The 15,647-nt window shown below is 39.4% G+C and overlaps 1 protein-coding gene across 1 annotated transcript in view; it reads right to left on the bottom strand.

The window, feature by feature from the left end:
• The window catches only part of LOC135479738 (histone demethylase UTY-like), a 90,227-nt gene that overhangs the window by 3,902 nt on the left and 70,678 nt on the right, over positions 1–15,647 (bottom strand). Inside the window, 17 exon segments of the mRNA XM_064759641.1 lie at positions 290–434; positions 1,569–1,683; positions 2,231–2,330; positions 2,709–2,817; positions 3,406–3,482; positions 4,642–4,773; positions 5,341–5,411; positions 5,863–5,962; positions 7,167–7,282; positions 9,467–10,760; positions 12,280–12,384; positions 12,581–12,744; positions 13,108–13,248; positions 13,957–14,048; positions 14,695–14,738; positions 14,740–14,780; positions 15,387–15,553. Of these exon segments, the coding sequence (XP_064615711.1) occupies positions 290–434; positions 1,569–1,683; positions 2,231–2,330; positions 2,709–2,817; positions 3,406–3,482; positions 4,642–4,773; positions 5,341–5,411; positions 5,863–5,962; positions 7,167–7,282; positions 9,467–10,760; positions 12,280–12,384; positions 12,581–12,744; positions 13,108–13,248; positions 13,957–14,048; positions 14,695–14,738; positions 14,740–14,780; positions 15,387–15,553 (3,013 nt within the window).

The raw sequence follows: 15,647 nt of genomic DNA, 5'->3' as shown, positions 1-15,647 counted from the left end.
CTGGAGGGAAAGCCAGCATGAGCTGGACTTGAACCGCGACTGCATTTGTGAGAGGCCTCTGGGTCACTGCGCTGCGCTGGAACTCCACCTCACCCATGGAGGCCCCCTGAACAGCTTGTTTCCCATACTGCACTAATGGTTCCCATGATGCAATACTGGTTCCCATGATGCAATACTGGTTCCCATGCTGCACTACTTCTTCCCATGAAGTTTTGAAATACTATTCTTCTGTGATACTCCAATACTTGTAGTCAAACAAATTCACGGGCAAACTGACAAAGCGACTTACAATGGCTTGTACCCAGTGCACGGTGCCAGCGTTGATCCAGACGAGATCTCCAGGTTTCTGGATGTAACGGTACACAGGAATGTCTTCCTCGTACAGATCCTCAAGAATGGGCCACCACGATCCAGTCAGGTAGTTTGTGTTGTTCCTGAAACATCAGAGGAGATTTGTTTAGTGTAAGCTAATGTAGAGTAAGACTAACCAATGAATACTGGATGCCATACAAGAGCTTTGTTTAGTGTAAGCTCATGTGGAGTAAGACTAAACAATGAATACTGGACGCCATAGAAGAGCTTTGTTTAGTGTAAGCTCACGTGGAGTAAGACTAACCAATGAATACTGGACGCCATAGAAGAGCTTTGTTTAATGTAAGCTAATGTAGCGTAAGTCTAACCAATGAATACTGGACGCCATAGAAGAGCTTTGTTTAGTGCAAGCTCATGTGGAGTAAGACTAACCAATGAATACTGGACGCCATAGAAGAGCTTTGTTTAGTGTAAGCTCACGTGGAGTAAGACTAACCAATGAATACTGGACGCCATAGAAGAGCTTTGTTTAGTGTAAGCTCATGTGGAGTAAGACTAACCAATGAATACTGGACGCCATAGAAGAGCTTTGTTTAGTGTAAGCTCACGTGGAGTAAGACTAACCAATGAATACTGGACGCCTTAGAAGAGCTTTGTTTAGTGCAAGCTCATGTGGAGTAAGACTAACCAATGAATACTGGATGCCATAGAAGAGCTTTGTTTAGTGAAAGCTCACGTGGAGTAAGACTAACCAATGAATACTGGACGCCATAGAAGAGCTTTGTTTAGTGCAAGCTCATGTGGAGTAAGACTAACCAATGAATACTGGACGAGACAAAAGAGCTTTGTTTAGTCTAACCACTGAATACTGGACAAGGCAAAGGAGCTTTGTTGCCACATTGGAGAAACTGGAAATATGATGTTTCTTCTCTCACACCTTATGCTAATATGGATAAAAGGTTGTGTTCTCGAGCTGCAGGAAATAACTTGTGCCTGACTGATTAAAGCAAGATGGTGGTACTTTCAATATACTCAGTGTGCATTTTTTAAAACTTTTACAAAATGCAGTTGTCCGAAAAATAAAAAAGTGTGCTTTTTAAATTTTAGGTTGGATACTTTACCAATGTACATCTGTTCTAGTGTTCCATTTTCTTATGAACACAAACATACAAATTGTATGGGTTTTAACTAATAGCCAAAAGAATCATCAGTTATGTAGATGAATGCAGTTTTGTCTGGCATATGTGACCCATTACCTCTCACAAAGCTGGTGAATGAGACCCCAGTATTGTTCGGGGACCCCAAACCACTCACAGTCCCCGGGGCCTATGTTGATGTTCACAGAACAAAAGTTATTGTTCTCTTGATGACCTGAACAAGAAAAAAAAAGGACAAATGAAACATACATATAAATACATATATGTACATGTATCAATCTGATGAATCTATGTTTTTTTTTTCACACTAAATGCATTCATTTTTTTTTATTTATACTTTTGAACTTTAAAACTTTTCAGAGACTTGATTGTACTACATGTACATGCCAGACTACTGGTTCTTGTTGTTCACACAACACAGCAACCCGTTTTAAGAGCAGAAGAAAATATATACCCTAATTCCAAAGAGCAACTTTCAGCCATTTGATTGATGCATCTTTATACTTCATTTTACAGACAAAACTTAATCGGCTGTGTTGGTCAGTTTCAGGGATTCACAAAAAGTTTAATTTCATCAGTCTGCGCAGAATCAAGCCCTACAGAATATACTTGAATAAACATTTACTAAACTTGCGAAAACGTCTGAACAAATACAGTAAATCAGAATCCTTAGCTGGAGACGAAATAAAAGGTGTTAGATTAAAACACTGTGCCATATTCACTCGGCAATAAAACTGATTCTACAAGAACCTCCCACATACCTGGTGTCCTTGATCCTGGGACTTTCATGTACAACTGCACGGTATTCATGCCCAGTATTGTGTGGCCTACATGACTCAGCAGGTTACCAGCTGACATCAACTGTAAGACAGGTAAAAAGGTGAGAATAATGACATGCCCTTCACATTATGTAGACAGGAAATGAACTGAAATGACTGATTGGCTGGCTGGCTGATTGACATCATAGCCCAAGAATTAGGTTTGCAAGTTTACTATACACATCATTTCACTTGTGGAGGGGAAAAAAGAAGAACAAAGATTAAAGCTTGATCACTGGTTGGTAAGAGAACAAATTTGCATAGGACATTTGAAGACTTAACAAAACATAAACTACCGAATACTTCACATGATAAGCTTATAGGGTTATCTGTATATCTTTATGCGTATTCATGTACAGCTACCTAAGGAGCCTTGGAGGTGCTACAACACAGGTGTGGTTGAATCAGGCTGGTACCTTACCCGTGTAAAAACTGGTAGCTTGGTCAGCTCTTGTAACTGGGGACGCCATTTAGCCTCATTTGACAAATCAACATTTGTTCCAAATCTAATTGTCTTCCACTTCTTCCTCCTGTGAAAAATAAAAAAAAATCAATTATGGTCATTGGCTTTTCATGGTATTCAATCATCAGGTGAGATATCAAATTTTCATAAGATGCATTCAGCTGTCGAAAACTTAAAAGCAGAATGTAGAAGACTACACACACAAACAACAATACTATTATTAATAATGAAAAAATCTCGATGTATGACTATGGGTTATTAGGTATTGAATCCACAAACAACTATACATCTAAAGTAACATATGTATATAACAATACTGTGATGGCACAATTTTTACTATGCCTTAAAAAATACATGGAAGCAAAACATCTGAACAAACTTCTGGGTTTTTTTTGTTTTTTTAGTGTACCATATTTATAAGCATCACCATTTTGGAAAAGGCCACACAAAACCTTAATACTATGGAAAATACCAGGAAGTTCTGATTTTTCGTTAATTTGAGGTCCATTATCTTTGCCCTTCATAAAAGATGAAACAGTTTTAGTTCTTGATTCAAAAGTGAGCAACCTGGCCAAGGGGAGGTAACCTGAGAAATGCACAGTTTCCAGCTATGTGAATGAATTATACGATATCTCTGACTCTGACTCTGACTCACCCTTTAGATGCTGCCGAGGAGTTTGAATCACTGTCAGATTCCTTCACGATATTCCCTTTAGCTTTCTCTGCTTCCTCCTGGAAAAATCCAAAACCAGACATTCACATTACAGGAACAATACACTTTAATTCATAAAATATTTTTAAAAAATAAAGGCGTACAATGCAATGGTCAATTCAGGGAAGGGTATACATGCATTTTTTGGTTTACCCTAACTCTTCAACCTTTTCAACCTCCTCTGCACCCAATATTTTGAGTGACTGAGTGAGTGCTTGGGGTTTAACGTCATACTGAACAATTTTTCAGTCATATGATGACAAAGGAATCCTTAGAGTGCACGTAATGTGCCTCCTTGTTGGACGACAGATTTCCACCACTCTTTTTATCTAGTGCTGCTTCACTGAGACGCCTTACCGAAGGCAAGTAAGCCGTCCCGCCCGAGCCATTATACTGATACCGGTCAACCAGTTGTTGCACTACCCCCTTTGTGCTGAACCCCAAGCGAGGAAGTTACAACTTCCTCTTTTAAGGTCTTGGGTGTGACTCAACCCAGGACTGACCCTGGATCTAACGCTCCTGAAGCGGACGCTCTACCAACTGTTCTATTGGGGCCGGTCCCAATATTATGAAACATTTTTAGACATAATTTGTACAGTTTTATAAAGCTTGCATCTTTACTGATGCAAACAGATCATTTTTAGCATCATTTTCATAATAATTATACACATAAATTCCACTGAAGAAAGTGCTTAGGGTTGAAAAGGTTAAGATTTACAGTAATTTATGGCCTTTATCAAACCAATTCTGACTGATCTCTTGGCCCAGAACTTAAGGCTTTTTACAAGTTTCACCATAAAATTCCAAATGACAGCCAACCCAAGATGGTGCATTATGGTGAACTACTGGCATTTCTTGGCCAGACAGGCCATGCGACTCGCAAATTCTTGTTTAAGTCTATTACCCAACATTACAGATCTCACGAGATAATGTATAAAAAGTCAATAGTGCGCCTAGCTCAGATAATGCTACAATCATATAATCATAAGCATCCATCATTTTCACTATTTATACCAACAACAATGACTGAGAATAAGGTGGCAGTTAGCCAATCAGGGAATCTGTTACAATAACAACTTCAGTCAGCCAACGAAGGAAAGTGTTACAATCCCATCAACCCAATCAAGGAAACTGTTACAATCATATCCACCAATGAGTTGTCATGTTACAGGGGCTTACCCGTAAGGACTCTTGGAATGAGGAGGCCTGATACTGAGCATACTTGGCGATGGTCGTGTGTGAACGGCTACTCTCACAGTGCCACACCCTCATCCCGTTAGGGTCAAGGTTCTCGTCTGGGGGCTGCTGCCTCTGGAGAAAACAGAAAGACATACATTTAGGGTTATAGCAGCCTGATTCAGACATACTGTACCATGACTTAAAGTATCATGTATCCCTTTTTCAAAAATTTTTAACCAATACAAATTTAGGTGCGTACTAAAAAAAAAGAGAAAGACAGATATTGTACGTATTTGTGAAGAACTCAAGCTGGACAATCATAAATGTTATGTTCCTCCAAAAAATAATTGCATTGTCAAAATAGCAACAAATGTTTTTATGTGTGAAAAATTGCTTACATCTGCCCATCATGATGCCAGCTTATAATTTATTTCATTATTGAAATGTCTCAATGCTGTGGTGGTCTATTTCATGAAAGAAAATTCACAATCAAAAATTGATGCAAATGCTAATGTAACTGGTAAGTAAATAATTAGATAATTTTTATCAACATTTCTAGGAATGAGAACATTTGTATCTGAATTTTAGAGGCTAAAAATAAAACATCAAAGCTTCCAGCATGTACTCCAAAACATGTCTGGCTTGGTGTAAGTTTTGGAGAAAAATGACACTACATGATAAATAGGTAATGTACCATACCTGTGTACGGACTTCTACAGGATGCTCTGGATTGGCCTCCACTAAAGTTTTGGTTGAAAACAGTCCTAGATCTGAAACACAGAGTATGCTAGTGAACAACAACATCTGGGTATTGACAACAGAGTAGAGATTCAAGTAAACAGTGATATCTGGGTATTCCTAACAGCAGACATAGAAGTGAGCAGTGATATCTGGGTATTCATAACACAGTAGAATTTCAAGTGAACAAAGATATCAAAATTTGAAGTACATCATTACATCGATGTGCTAAAACACAAGGCTCAGCCCCTTATTTTTTATGTTGTTCGGGTTTTTTTTTAAATTTAAATGATAAATAGAGGAAATAGCACTAGAAATGACTAAAGATTTAACAGTTAATATCACTATCTAGTGAAATAAAGAGAAGTGACCTGTATAGCTCTGATTATGTATCCAATGCTCACAAAGACAAGAAGAAAACTAATCTCTTGCCACATCTGCCATGTTTAACAACAAATTTATGTCTGAATACTGTGGTCATACCTAGCTTAAGTGCCCCGGCCAGTCCTCGTATCACAACACACGGCTGACTGTAACAGTACTGCTGGAGCTCTGGTGAGAAGGCGTCTCTTTTACTCTCCAACTGTACAACATAAAGGATCAACATCAATCTATCAGGAGATGTAACATAAAACATCAACATCAATGTATCAGGAGATGTAACATAAAACATCAACATCAATGTATCAGGAGACGTAACATAAAACATCAACATCAATGTATCAGGAGACGTAACATAAAACGTCAACATCAATATACCAGGAGACGTAACAAAAAACGTCAACATCAATATATGAGGAGACGTAACATAAAACATCAACATATCAGGAGACGTAACATAAAACATCAACATCAACGTATCAGGAGACTTAACATAAAACATCAACATCAATGTATCAGGAGACATAACATAAAACATCAACATCAATATATGAGGAGACTTATCATAAAACATCAACATCAATATACGAGGAGACATCAACATCAATGTATCAGGAGACGTAACATAAAACATCAACATCAATGTATCAGGAGACGTAACACAAAACATCAACATCAACGTATCAGGAGACGTAACATAAAACATCAATATCAACATATGAGGAGATGTATCATAAAACATCAACATCAATGTATCAGGAGATGTAACATAAAATATCAACAAAACAGGAGATGTACCCTAAATGACCTTAAATTTCAACCACAAAAATGCAATTTAATGGGCAAATAAATGTCAAAAAATAATTTTTTGGTGCTAAAACTTAGAATTTTACAGTAGAATATCATCCCATGTTCCAATTAAACTTGAAAACACCTTTCTATGGAAAAAACTCTCAGAAATCAGGAAAAAGGATCAAGTTAGTCACAGATGAAATTTACAGTCATTTAGGGAATGACCAACTTTACCAAATTTACCAACAACACTCAGTGGGTCAAGCCGATGACATAAGAAGGCCTATATTCCGGCACCTTAATGACTTCTTAAATAACATCTTGATATTTTATTTGGAAAGCATGGAAACCTCTGATCTCAAGTCAAGCCACAGATAGACACGGACACGAAACATCAAAGGTAAAATCTATTAATGATGTTGTATTCATAGCTCCCACCTACCATAAAAACGCCACTCTAGTTTTTTTTATTTTTATTTTTGCAGGATGTTTTCTTTTTTTTTTTGTTGGCCAGAATGAAAAAGTTAGAGTTGGGATATGCCCGAAAAGAAATTAGTTTCTAAGGACAACCTCAAATCATAAAAAAATAAATCGTGTAATAAATTCAAACTCACATAAACGCTGGGGGTAGGAGGGTTTAGCTGTTCCTTCGGCACTGGAGGGAATGGTGGACTGGGGGGACGAGGTGGACACCTGTCATATAATATCATACTGTGGCTACCTCCCTTCCCTGCAAACAACGAAACATGTTACCATCTCATTATGTGTCAGAGAAAACTGCTTCACTGACCAGCAAAACTGTATCAATGTTCTAACTGTGAAAATCAAATACATGTAGACATACATCTCTTTGGTTTGATTTACATGTATTCATTTATTTCATCGGTGTTTTGACGCCTTCCCCCAGCACTGCCCGGTTTCCACCCACCATAATGCTGGCCGCCATCGTATAAGTGAAATATTCTTGAGTACGGTGTAAAACACCAAACAAATAAATAAATAAATAAATTTTAATGTCTTACTCAAGAATATTTCACTTCTACGATAGCCAGCATTATTCTCTTTGGTTTGGTAATACATGCAAGCAATGTGAACCAACGAGAAAAGGTTATAGGAGAGCAATGCACATTTGTGCTGACAAATTTGGAAAGAATTAACTCAGGCTAAATTTGGCCTACCCAAATTCTTCAACCTTTTTAACCGCCTATGCAACCAATATTTTGACACAAACATATATGACACAAACCATCATATTTTAACCGCCTATGCAACCAATATTTTGACACAAACATATATGACACAAACCATCATATTTTAACCGCCTATGCAACCAATATTTTGACACAAACATATATGACACAAACCATCATATTTTAACCGCCTATGCAACCAATATTTTGGATCATACTGAGATAACTACAGGGTGTAGAGAAATAATTTGCACACTTTTATGAAGCTTGTATTTTTAGCGTCATTTAAATAATAATTGTATGCATGAATTCCAATGAAAAAAAAAAAGGGCTTTAGTGATTGAAAAGGTTGAAGGTTTACAGTATTTGCCCAATGAATTATTCCACTTATACAATGAATACAGAAACATTTATGGGTAGAAGGAATCTGTAAAATACAGCAGGAAACTACCACACCTTGTCAGGTTCATGATAAACCTCCCGACATAAAGTCACAGCCAAAACAACAGGAAGTTGGATTTGAGAACATGACCCCACTATTCAAGGGTTCAGAGTAATGCCTGAGGCAAACAAATCACCGTCAGTTTTACAACATTAAATTTAGACTCCTTTACATTTTGGAAAAATATATATTTAAACTTTCAGTGTCTTTGAGACTTCCTATTCTGACAATATTAATGTCAAACATGACCATGGAGAAAATAGAGAAAATAGGAGAAAACTGGACACGAGTCTGATTTGAAATTCTGGCCTAATCTATGGACTGACGGATAATCTTTTTCCTTTTTTTTTGTTTTTCAATTTTACTTTAATACCTGACAAAGTCCTGGATTATAACAGAATCCATATCTAAATGTATCTCCTAATTCAAACCCTTCAGCATCATGTAGGACGTGAGGCAAGCAGAGAAGACGGATTCTGTAGCACTGTACGCAAACAGATGGACAATCAGACTGGCCACCTGCTATTAGAGAGTGCCAGAGACTCTTGTTAGTTCATAGGAAGAACAAATGATGTTTTTGGTATACTCCTGGTACATCTTCATGTACAAATTCTCCGCATTGTCCTGGTGAAGTTAGTCATGCCAGTACACATGTACTATTAGCCTTGCCAAAATTCCTCTGCTCTCTAACAACGAAGTCCAGCTGAGACAGCTTTAGTTATTAATTTACTTGATTGGTGTTCAAGACTGAACCTGGGAATTTTTCACTTAGGATATGATGACAGAGCCCCATCAAGGAATAGAGAGAAGCTTGTACACCTGTCAGGTTTATGAAAGTGGAAAACACCCATGTAAAATTCACCAGGTATCTGACTGGCAAAAATAGGCGGATTTGAACATGTGACCTCATTGGGCAACCTTCTGATTCCTTAAACAAATAGTATTACCCTAATTTTTCAACCGTTTCAACCGCGTCCGCAACCAATATTTTGAAACATTCTGATAGAACTATAGGGTGTAGAGAAATAATTTGCACAATTTTATGAAGCTTTCATGGCACAAATAAATCATTTTTTAGTGTCATTTTTACAATAATTTTATGCATAAATTCCACTGAAAAAAGTGCTTTAGTGGTTGAAAAGGTTGAAGATTTACAGTATTTATCAACATATGAAACATAGCATACCAAACAACCATGAACTCACGAATACTGGTGTCACGAGCGCCAGTATTATACCAGAAAGCAAGACATCAGAATGGATGAGAATGCAGTGCTTCTTACCTAGCCCTTTACACAATGTGATGATTTCCTCTCCGCACATGTCTATAGATAATTTAGGTGAGTGAGGTTTTCTGATGACTTCATGTTTTATAACAGCTGATGATGACGATGATGATGAGGAACTGTTTGGGGGGAGAGGCCCCATTAGCCTGCTCTGTAGAGAGTCTCTGCGGGCAGGAAAGTCTACGCTAGCAGCAGCATTCCCTGAACTCCTTATATCCTGAGGGGTGGAGGAATGCGGGGTAAGGGCGTTCCCACCAGAGCTTGTCTGGACGGAGTTCCCTGCCCCTGATACAGCAGTAGAACCACTAAAGAGTGCTTGAGAAAGCGATGATTTGTCCCTCGTAAACATTCCGACTCCTCCAGCGCTGGAGATGTTGGGGAGAACCTGACCCGAAGATTCCACTTTGGGGTCGTTTCCAGGGCCATGGACGAACTGGGCCAGGAGATCCTCAGCTAGCGAGCCCGCGGCGTCCTCAGCGAGCGACGTTGCGATATCAGCCAACTCCTGGTCGCTCATGTTCGTCGGGTTGATGTTCTGCAAATCCTTTGGCAAACTCATGTCTCCAGGCAGCTCAGGCACACCTGAATTATGCTTCATGGTCATGTGACCGGAAGAAGGGGTGGGGCCTCTGGATGCCATGCTAAACGCGTTCTGTTGGCTGGCCGCTGTCATGCTGTGGAAAAGTGCAGAGGATGATGGCAGTGCGGTCGGTGAGGACATGGGTGGTTTGGCGCCCACTTGGTGAGGCCCACTTCCTCCGTGCGTACCGGAGGCCATGCTGTATGGAATGTTGCCCGCAGCTGCATGAGGTAGGTTGTGAGAGGTGCTGAAAGGCACACCGCCGCGCACGGCCGACGGGTTGAGGTGAAGGTCCGCATTTTGGTGGGGCAGTCGGGCAGAGTGAGGTCCCCCAAGGTAGTGCACCTGTGGCAGACCTGACCCCGGCCCAGGCATACGCCCGCCCATCCCTACTGTAGGGCTTGGGTGCCCTGGTATCATCTCTTGCTGACTGAACTGCTTACTCTGGCCAAACTGTCCCACGCTGGAGAAGGGCCCACCTTGGGGGAACCCTTCAGGATTTCCTACGGGGCTCATTAAGGGGGACCCCGTACTATTGGGCCCGGAAAATCCCGGGCGTGGTTGAGCAAAACCAGGTGCATGCATAGTTCCGCGTGGAGATAGTTTAGGGTTGTGATGTGGGTACGGGGGAGCACCCATGTGAGCTGCATTATGCATGTTCCCAGGACCAGCCCCACCCGATGTGTCCTGCATTCCAAACTGCTGCTGGCCCTGAAACATGGATAACTACTATGAGTAAATGAGTGAGTGAGTGCTTGGGTTTTAACGTCGTACTCAACAATTTTTCAGTCATATGACAACGAAGGAATCTTTAGGGTGCATGTACGTGTAATGTGCCTCCTTGTTGCAGGACGGATTTCCACCGCTCTTTTATTTAGTGCTGCTTCACTGAGACGACTTACCGAAGGCAAGTAGGCTGCCCCGCCCGAGCCATTATACTGATACGGGTCAACCAGTCGTTGCACTATCCCCTTCATGCTGAACGCCAAGCGAGGAAGTTACAACTTCCTCTTTTAAAGTCTTAGGTGTGACTCGATCAAGGATTGATCCTGGATCTACCGGTCACGAAGCGGACACTCTACCAACTACTATGAGTAAAGGGCTAACATATAAGCTACACCTTAAAACATACCTCTAGTGTAAAGTGCTGGAGAATTTGGCATTGAATGAATTTAAAACAATATTAACTAAAAGAAAAGACAACACTAGACCAAATGTATGCATACATTAATAAATTATCTCACGGGATGTTTAAAAACAGTCTAACTTTTCATTCTTGTCTTGTTGCAAAAAAAGAGACGCAGTTGAAAGTAAGCAAAATCATGTTCAAAGGGACAATCAAAAGCACATCTGTGTTATCAATTTTAACCAATCAGGCTTGAGTTAACCCATGGAATGTAACCGTTTTCCCATATGACACTTGAACCCTGTTTTGCCCTTTAACCCTACGTACGTGGGGTACGAGTGGCACAACCCCGTGTTTCCTGTTGCTCTTACATAAAAATTCCTGAATAAAACTTAATTTATTTAATGTCAGAATGAGTGAGTGAGTGAGTGAGTGAGTGCTTGGGGTTTAATGTCGTACTTAACAATTTTTCAGTCATATGACGATAAAGGAATCCTCTCAGAGTCATGTAATGTGCTTCCTTGAAAGCTTGTCAGAGAAAACTGTCTATGGCAGTTTAGGTCTGTTCTGTCGTCCCCTTCTCCTCCTTAATAACTTAGGTTATATTATTTGTTGTCTTTTCTTTTAAGCCATAATCATTCATTCATTCATTTTTTTAAAACAAATTTAGGAGGATACAAGGAATTTCACCAATGACAAATTACTTTCTGGACCAAGGAAAATATCCATGAATGAACCAAATATCAACGAAAATATCAATGAACAAACCAAAACATCAAGGAACCAAATATCAAGGGATCAATCAGGGAAAGGAACCAAATTTCAAGGAATATGTCAATGAAGGAATGAAATACAGAGAAAAATATTACCAAAAGGACTGAATATCAAGGAATAAAATCACTGAAAGAATAAGATATTGAGAAATACATTAGTGAAGGAAGAAAATATCAAGGTAAATTGACGACAATTGATAATGAATTCATACATTACTGAAGGAACGGCACATCAAGGAATCACACCCTAGTTAGAACTGCAATCTTTCGCTTTCTCATTTTACCAAAAATTTGTGTACAACTGTACTGAAGTCTGAAGGCAAAGACTTACTGGTTGCAACTGCTGCATTTTCATATGTTGCTGATGTTGTTGTTGTACGGAATACTGTTGCTGGAGATCACGCAGCAGTTGCTCTTCTTGAGGATTTAAGTTAGTCTGTAAAAACATTAGGAGACAAGCACTGAAAATCATGTCAAAATTTTACATTAATTTTTCTTCCTTCAGAGTTAACACTTGTTAATAAAGGCAATTTGTTCGGAGATCGTAATTAGAGAAAGGAGACATGCATCATTTTTTTGATTTTAAAAAGAAATCCTGAGAATAAGCAGGCAAAAGGAGCTAAAAATCTCACCTGATTTTGCAGATAATTGAGCACCTGCATGCGTTCCTGTGTCAGGTATGCCGGGGGAGGAGGCTGAGGCTGTGCAGGTGGCATAGGCAGATCAGCAGGCTCATTGGATGCCTGGCAAATCACAAACATGACATAAGACTTTGTGCAAGAGGACACGAAATCAACTCATGGAAACACTTGGTAACAAACTATTCAATCGAATACTCAGAGGTTGAAAGAAGAGAATGACAATATGGAAAACTAGGACTTACTAAGAAATGTCTTCAAGGAATGTCAAAAAGGGTAATTATGCTTTTTTACACTAGGCTTGCAATTTGAAAGATATCTGACCAAGAGTCTGGTAAAACATGGCCGCTAACAACTTGTAATAGGCAAGATCACAAAACACAAACATTTTCTTTGAAAAAAGATTATTTGTAACTCTCAGTCAACAATGACATTCTTAGAAGCAAGACGATGGAAAGGGCTATGATGCCAGAAACATATATGATTCAAAATAATTTTTGTTTTAGCGCAAGATGACTGACCCGTTTCCGATTTTTCTTTTTCTTGGTTTTCTCCGCTGGTGTTGTGGGAGGCGACATTCCGGCCACGAAATTGGTAAGTGGCATTGTGGGTTGAGAGGGCATCATGGGTTTGGGGGCATGTGACTGAGGTGTTTGTTGAAGCTGAAAATAACGCAAAAACAACTTCAGCATTAAACTATATCTCTGAATGAGGTTAAATAAATCCAGAACAAACTGCCAATTCAAAAGCTTGAAAGACAAACAACAGATCAACCATTACACAATTCATCACTGATTGATGAAATACTTACAGACTACTTTTCTACATCAAGGAAAAGATCATTTCAACCAACAAATCCTACATACATTTATGTACAGGTTTTTCACTCAACTACATAAATCCTTCTGCTGTGCAAACAGTTTTACAGAGTTCCTATAGGGAACAGTGTTCTTTGCCTCAGGTATAAAATGTGCCTGACAAAAACATCCGACACAAAAAACACACATAATCCAGAGAGAGATTGGCTGAAGCTAGGGCTTGATCCAAGGCATTTCTGTGCCCATAAAATGGGTTTGGCAGTCACAAGATCTCAAATAACAAAATTTTCAAATTTTTGTGTTAATTGCATATAAAGGGGTGGTGAAATTGAAAACTATGTCACTCAAAAGATTACCCAAAGTTTTTGGCTAGATCAAGTCCTGCAAATAGGTGACCTTGGTAGCTAATCAGCACTTGATCTTTATGGAGATTGGATGAGGAAATTATAGCCAACAAAACCCCTTAAGATAGCAATAAACCAGGACAACCACTGCACACAAGGAGATCATTCTGGTCTCATAACTTGCATCACCTCAGGTTATCTCCCTTACCTGTTGCGCATTGCTGGCGCCTTGGCGGGAGGTGAGCTTCTGCTGGAATGGGTAATCGCCAGGCTTCTTCAATGCTGGGCAGGGTTTTGGATCTGCAAGACAGAAACAGAAGTTTCACATCACTGTAACTCCAGTCTAACTCCAGGTTGCTGCAATCCTTCCCACATACAGCCGGAGAGGAAGCCAGCATGAGCTGGACTTGACCTCACAGAGACCGCATTGGTGAGAGACTCCTGGGTCATTACGCTGCGTTAGCGCGCTAACTAACTGAGCCACGGAGGCCCCGGTACAGCATACAATGTATGTATCACTGAGTGAACTCTGATCATTGCACCTACTGTGAATCTTCAACCTTTCCAACCACTAAAGCACTTTTTTCCAGTGTAATTTATACACACTATTATTATCAAAACCATGCTAAAAATCATTTGTTTGTTTCATTAAAGATCCAAGCTTTATAAAACTGGGCAAAGTATTTCTCTACACTCCAAAGTTCTCTAACAATGTCTCAAAATATTAGTTACATATTAGTTATTGATTGAAAAGGTTGAAGAATTAGGGTATTGTTTGAGAGACTGTTTACTAAGTGAGCTGGGTTTTAATGTTTCACAAGAAAAGTATGGAAATCTTAACACCTGTCAACAATATGCTGTACGTATATTCTATGGGTATCGATTAACAAAATTAATTTCTTCACTCAAAATGTAATATTTAATGTTATTAATGTCCCATACTTACTTTTTGGGAAAATGTTGCATTGGTATATTACTAAATTGCTGCTGAAAGAAATTTAATTCTCGTTGTTATATTTTTATTGACTGAGCCTGAAACAAGAAGGAAGGAACATCACATTACAGAAATTCTCTGAATTAGCCTTAAAAATTATAACCATGTAAATACATGTACAAAAACAATGGTGTGATGAGCTTTAGAAAAAACTGTAGCATTAACAAAGTAGGACAGATTAACTTTGAAATTATTTCTTACCGTTTGTGATATCTTGCTGATACAGTTTTATCTCAAAGGTATGAATACCCGTTTTCACTTTGATTTCTACCCTTACAGGCAGGATTCAGTTTACCTATGTGTACATATATTAAAGGCAACGAAACAACATTTCAATGTTCCCTTTCTTGAGGGAACTTTTATCACTTTTAATAGTTAGTACATCCATAATATAGGCTATAAATGCGCATGCAAATAAGACGAAAAGCTCTGTCTTCAGTCTTAAGTCTTGGGGCCACTTGCGTAAAGCGATCGCAGGCTAAGTTGATTGTAACTACCATGGCGACACAGTAAAACCTCATGTTGCTATGGTAATTACAACTTACACTGTGCAAGAGGTCCCTGAATCAGAGATTGACAGGTAAAAAACGACATATCAGCAAGAGAACAATGGTGCCCAATACTAAGTGCCCAATTGTGCTTACCTCTAGAAGCATTAATGTAGCATGTGAGAGCGTCATGGGGCTGGTCGCAGGTCTCGTAGAGCACGGCCAGGTCTGTCCAGGCCGCGGTATGAGATTTGTCTAACTGTACAGCACAGATGTAGGCCTGAAGCGCATCCATAGGCTGACTCTGCTGCTGGTACAGCACGCTGAAGGCAACAATCAACAGTTCAGGGATTAGACTCACAGACAACAATCCACACTACGGTGATTAGACTCAAGGCAACGTTCAACAGTACAGCG

The sequence above is a fragment of the Liolophura sinensis genome, chromosome 12 (assembly GCF_032854445.1).
Source record: "Liolophura sinensis isolate JHLJ2023 chromosome 12, CUHK_Ljap_v2, whole genome shotgun sequence".
Lineage (NCBI taxonomy): Eukaryota > Metazoa > Mollusca > Polyplacophora > Chitonida > Chitonidae > Liolophura > Liolophura sinensis.
This window is presented reverse-complemented; position numbering and strand designations above follow the sequence as displayed.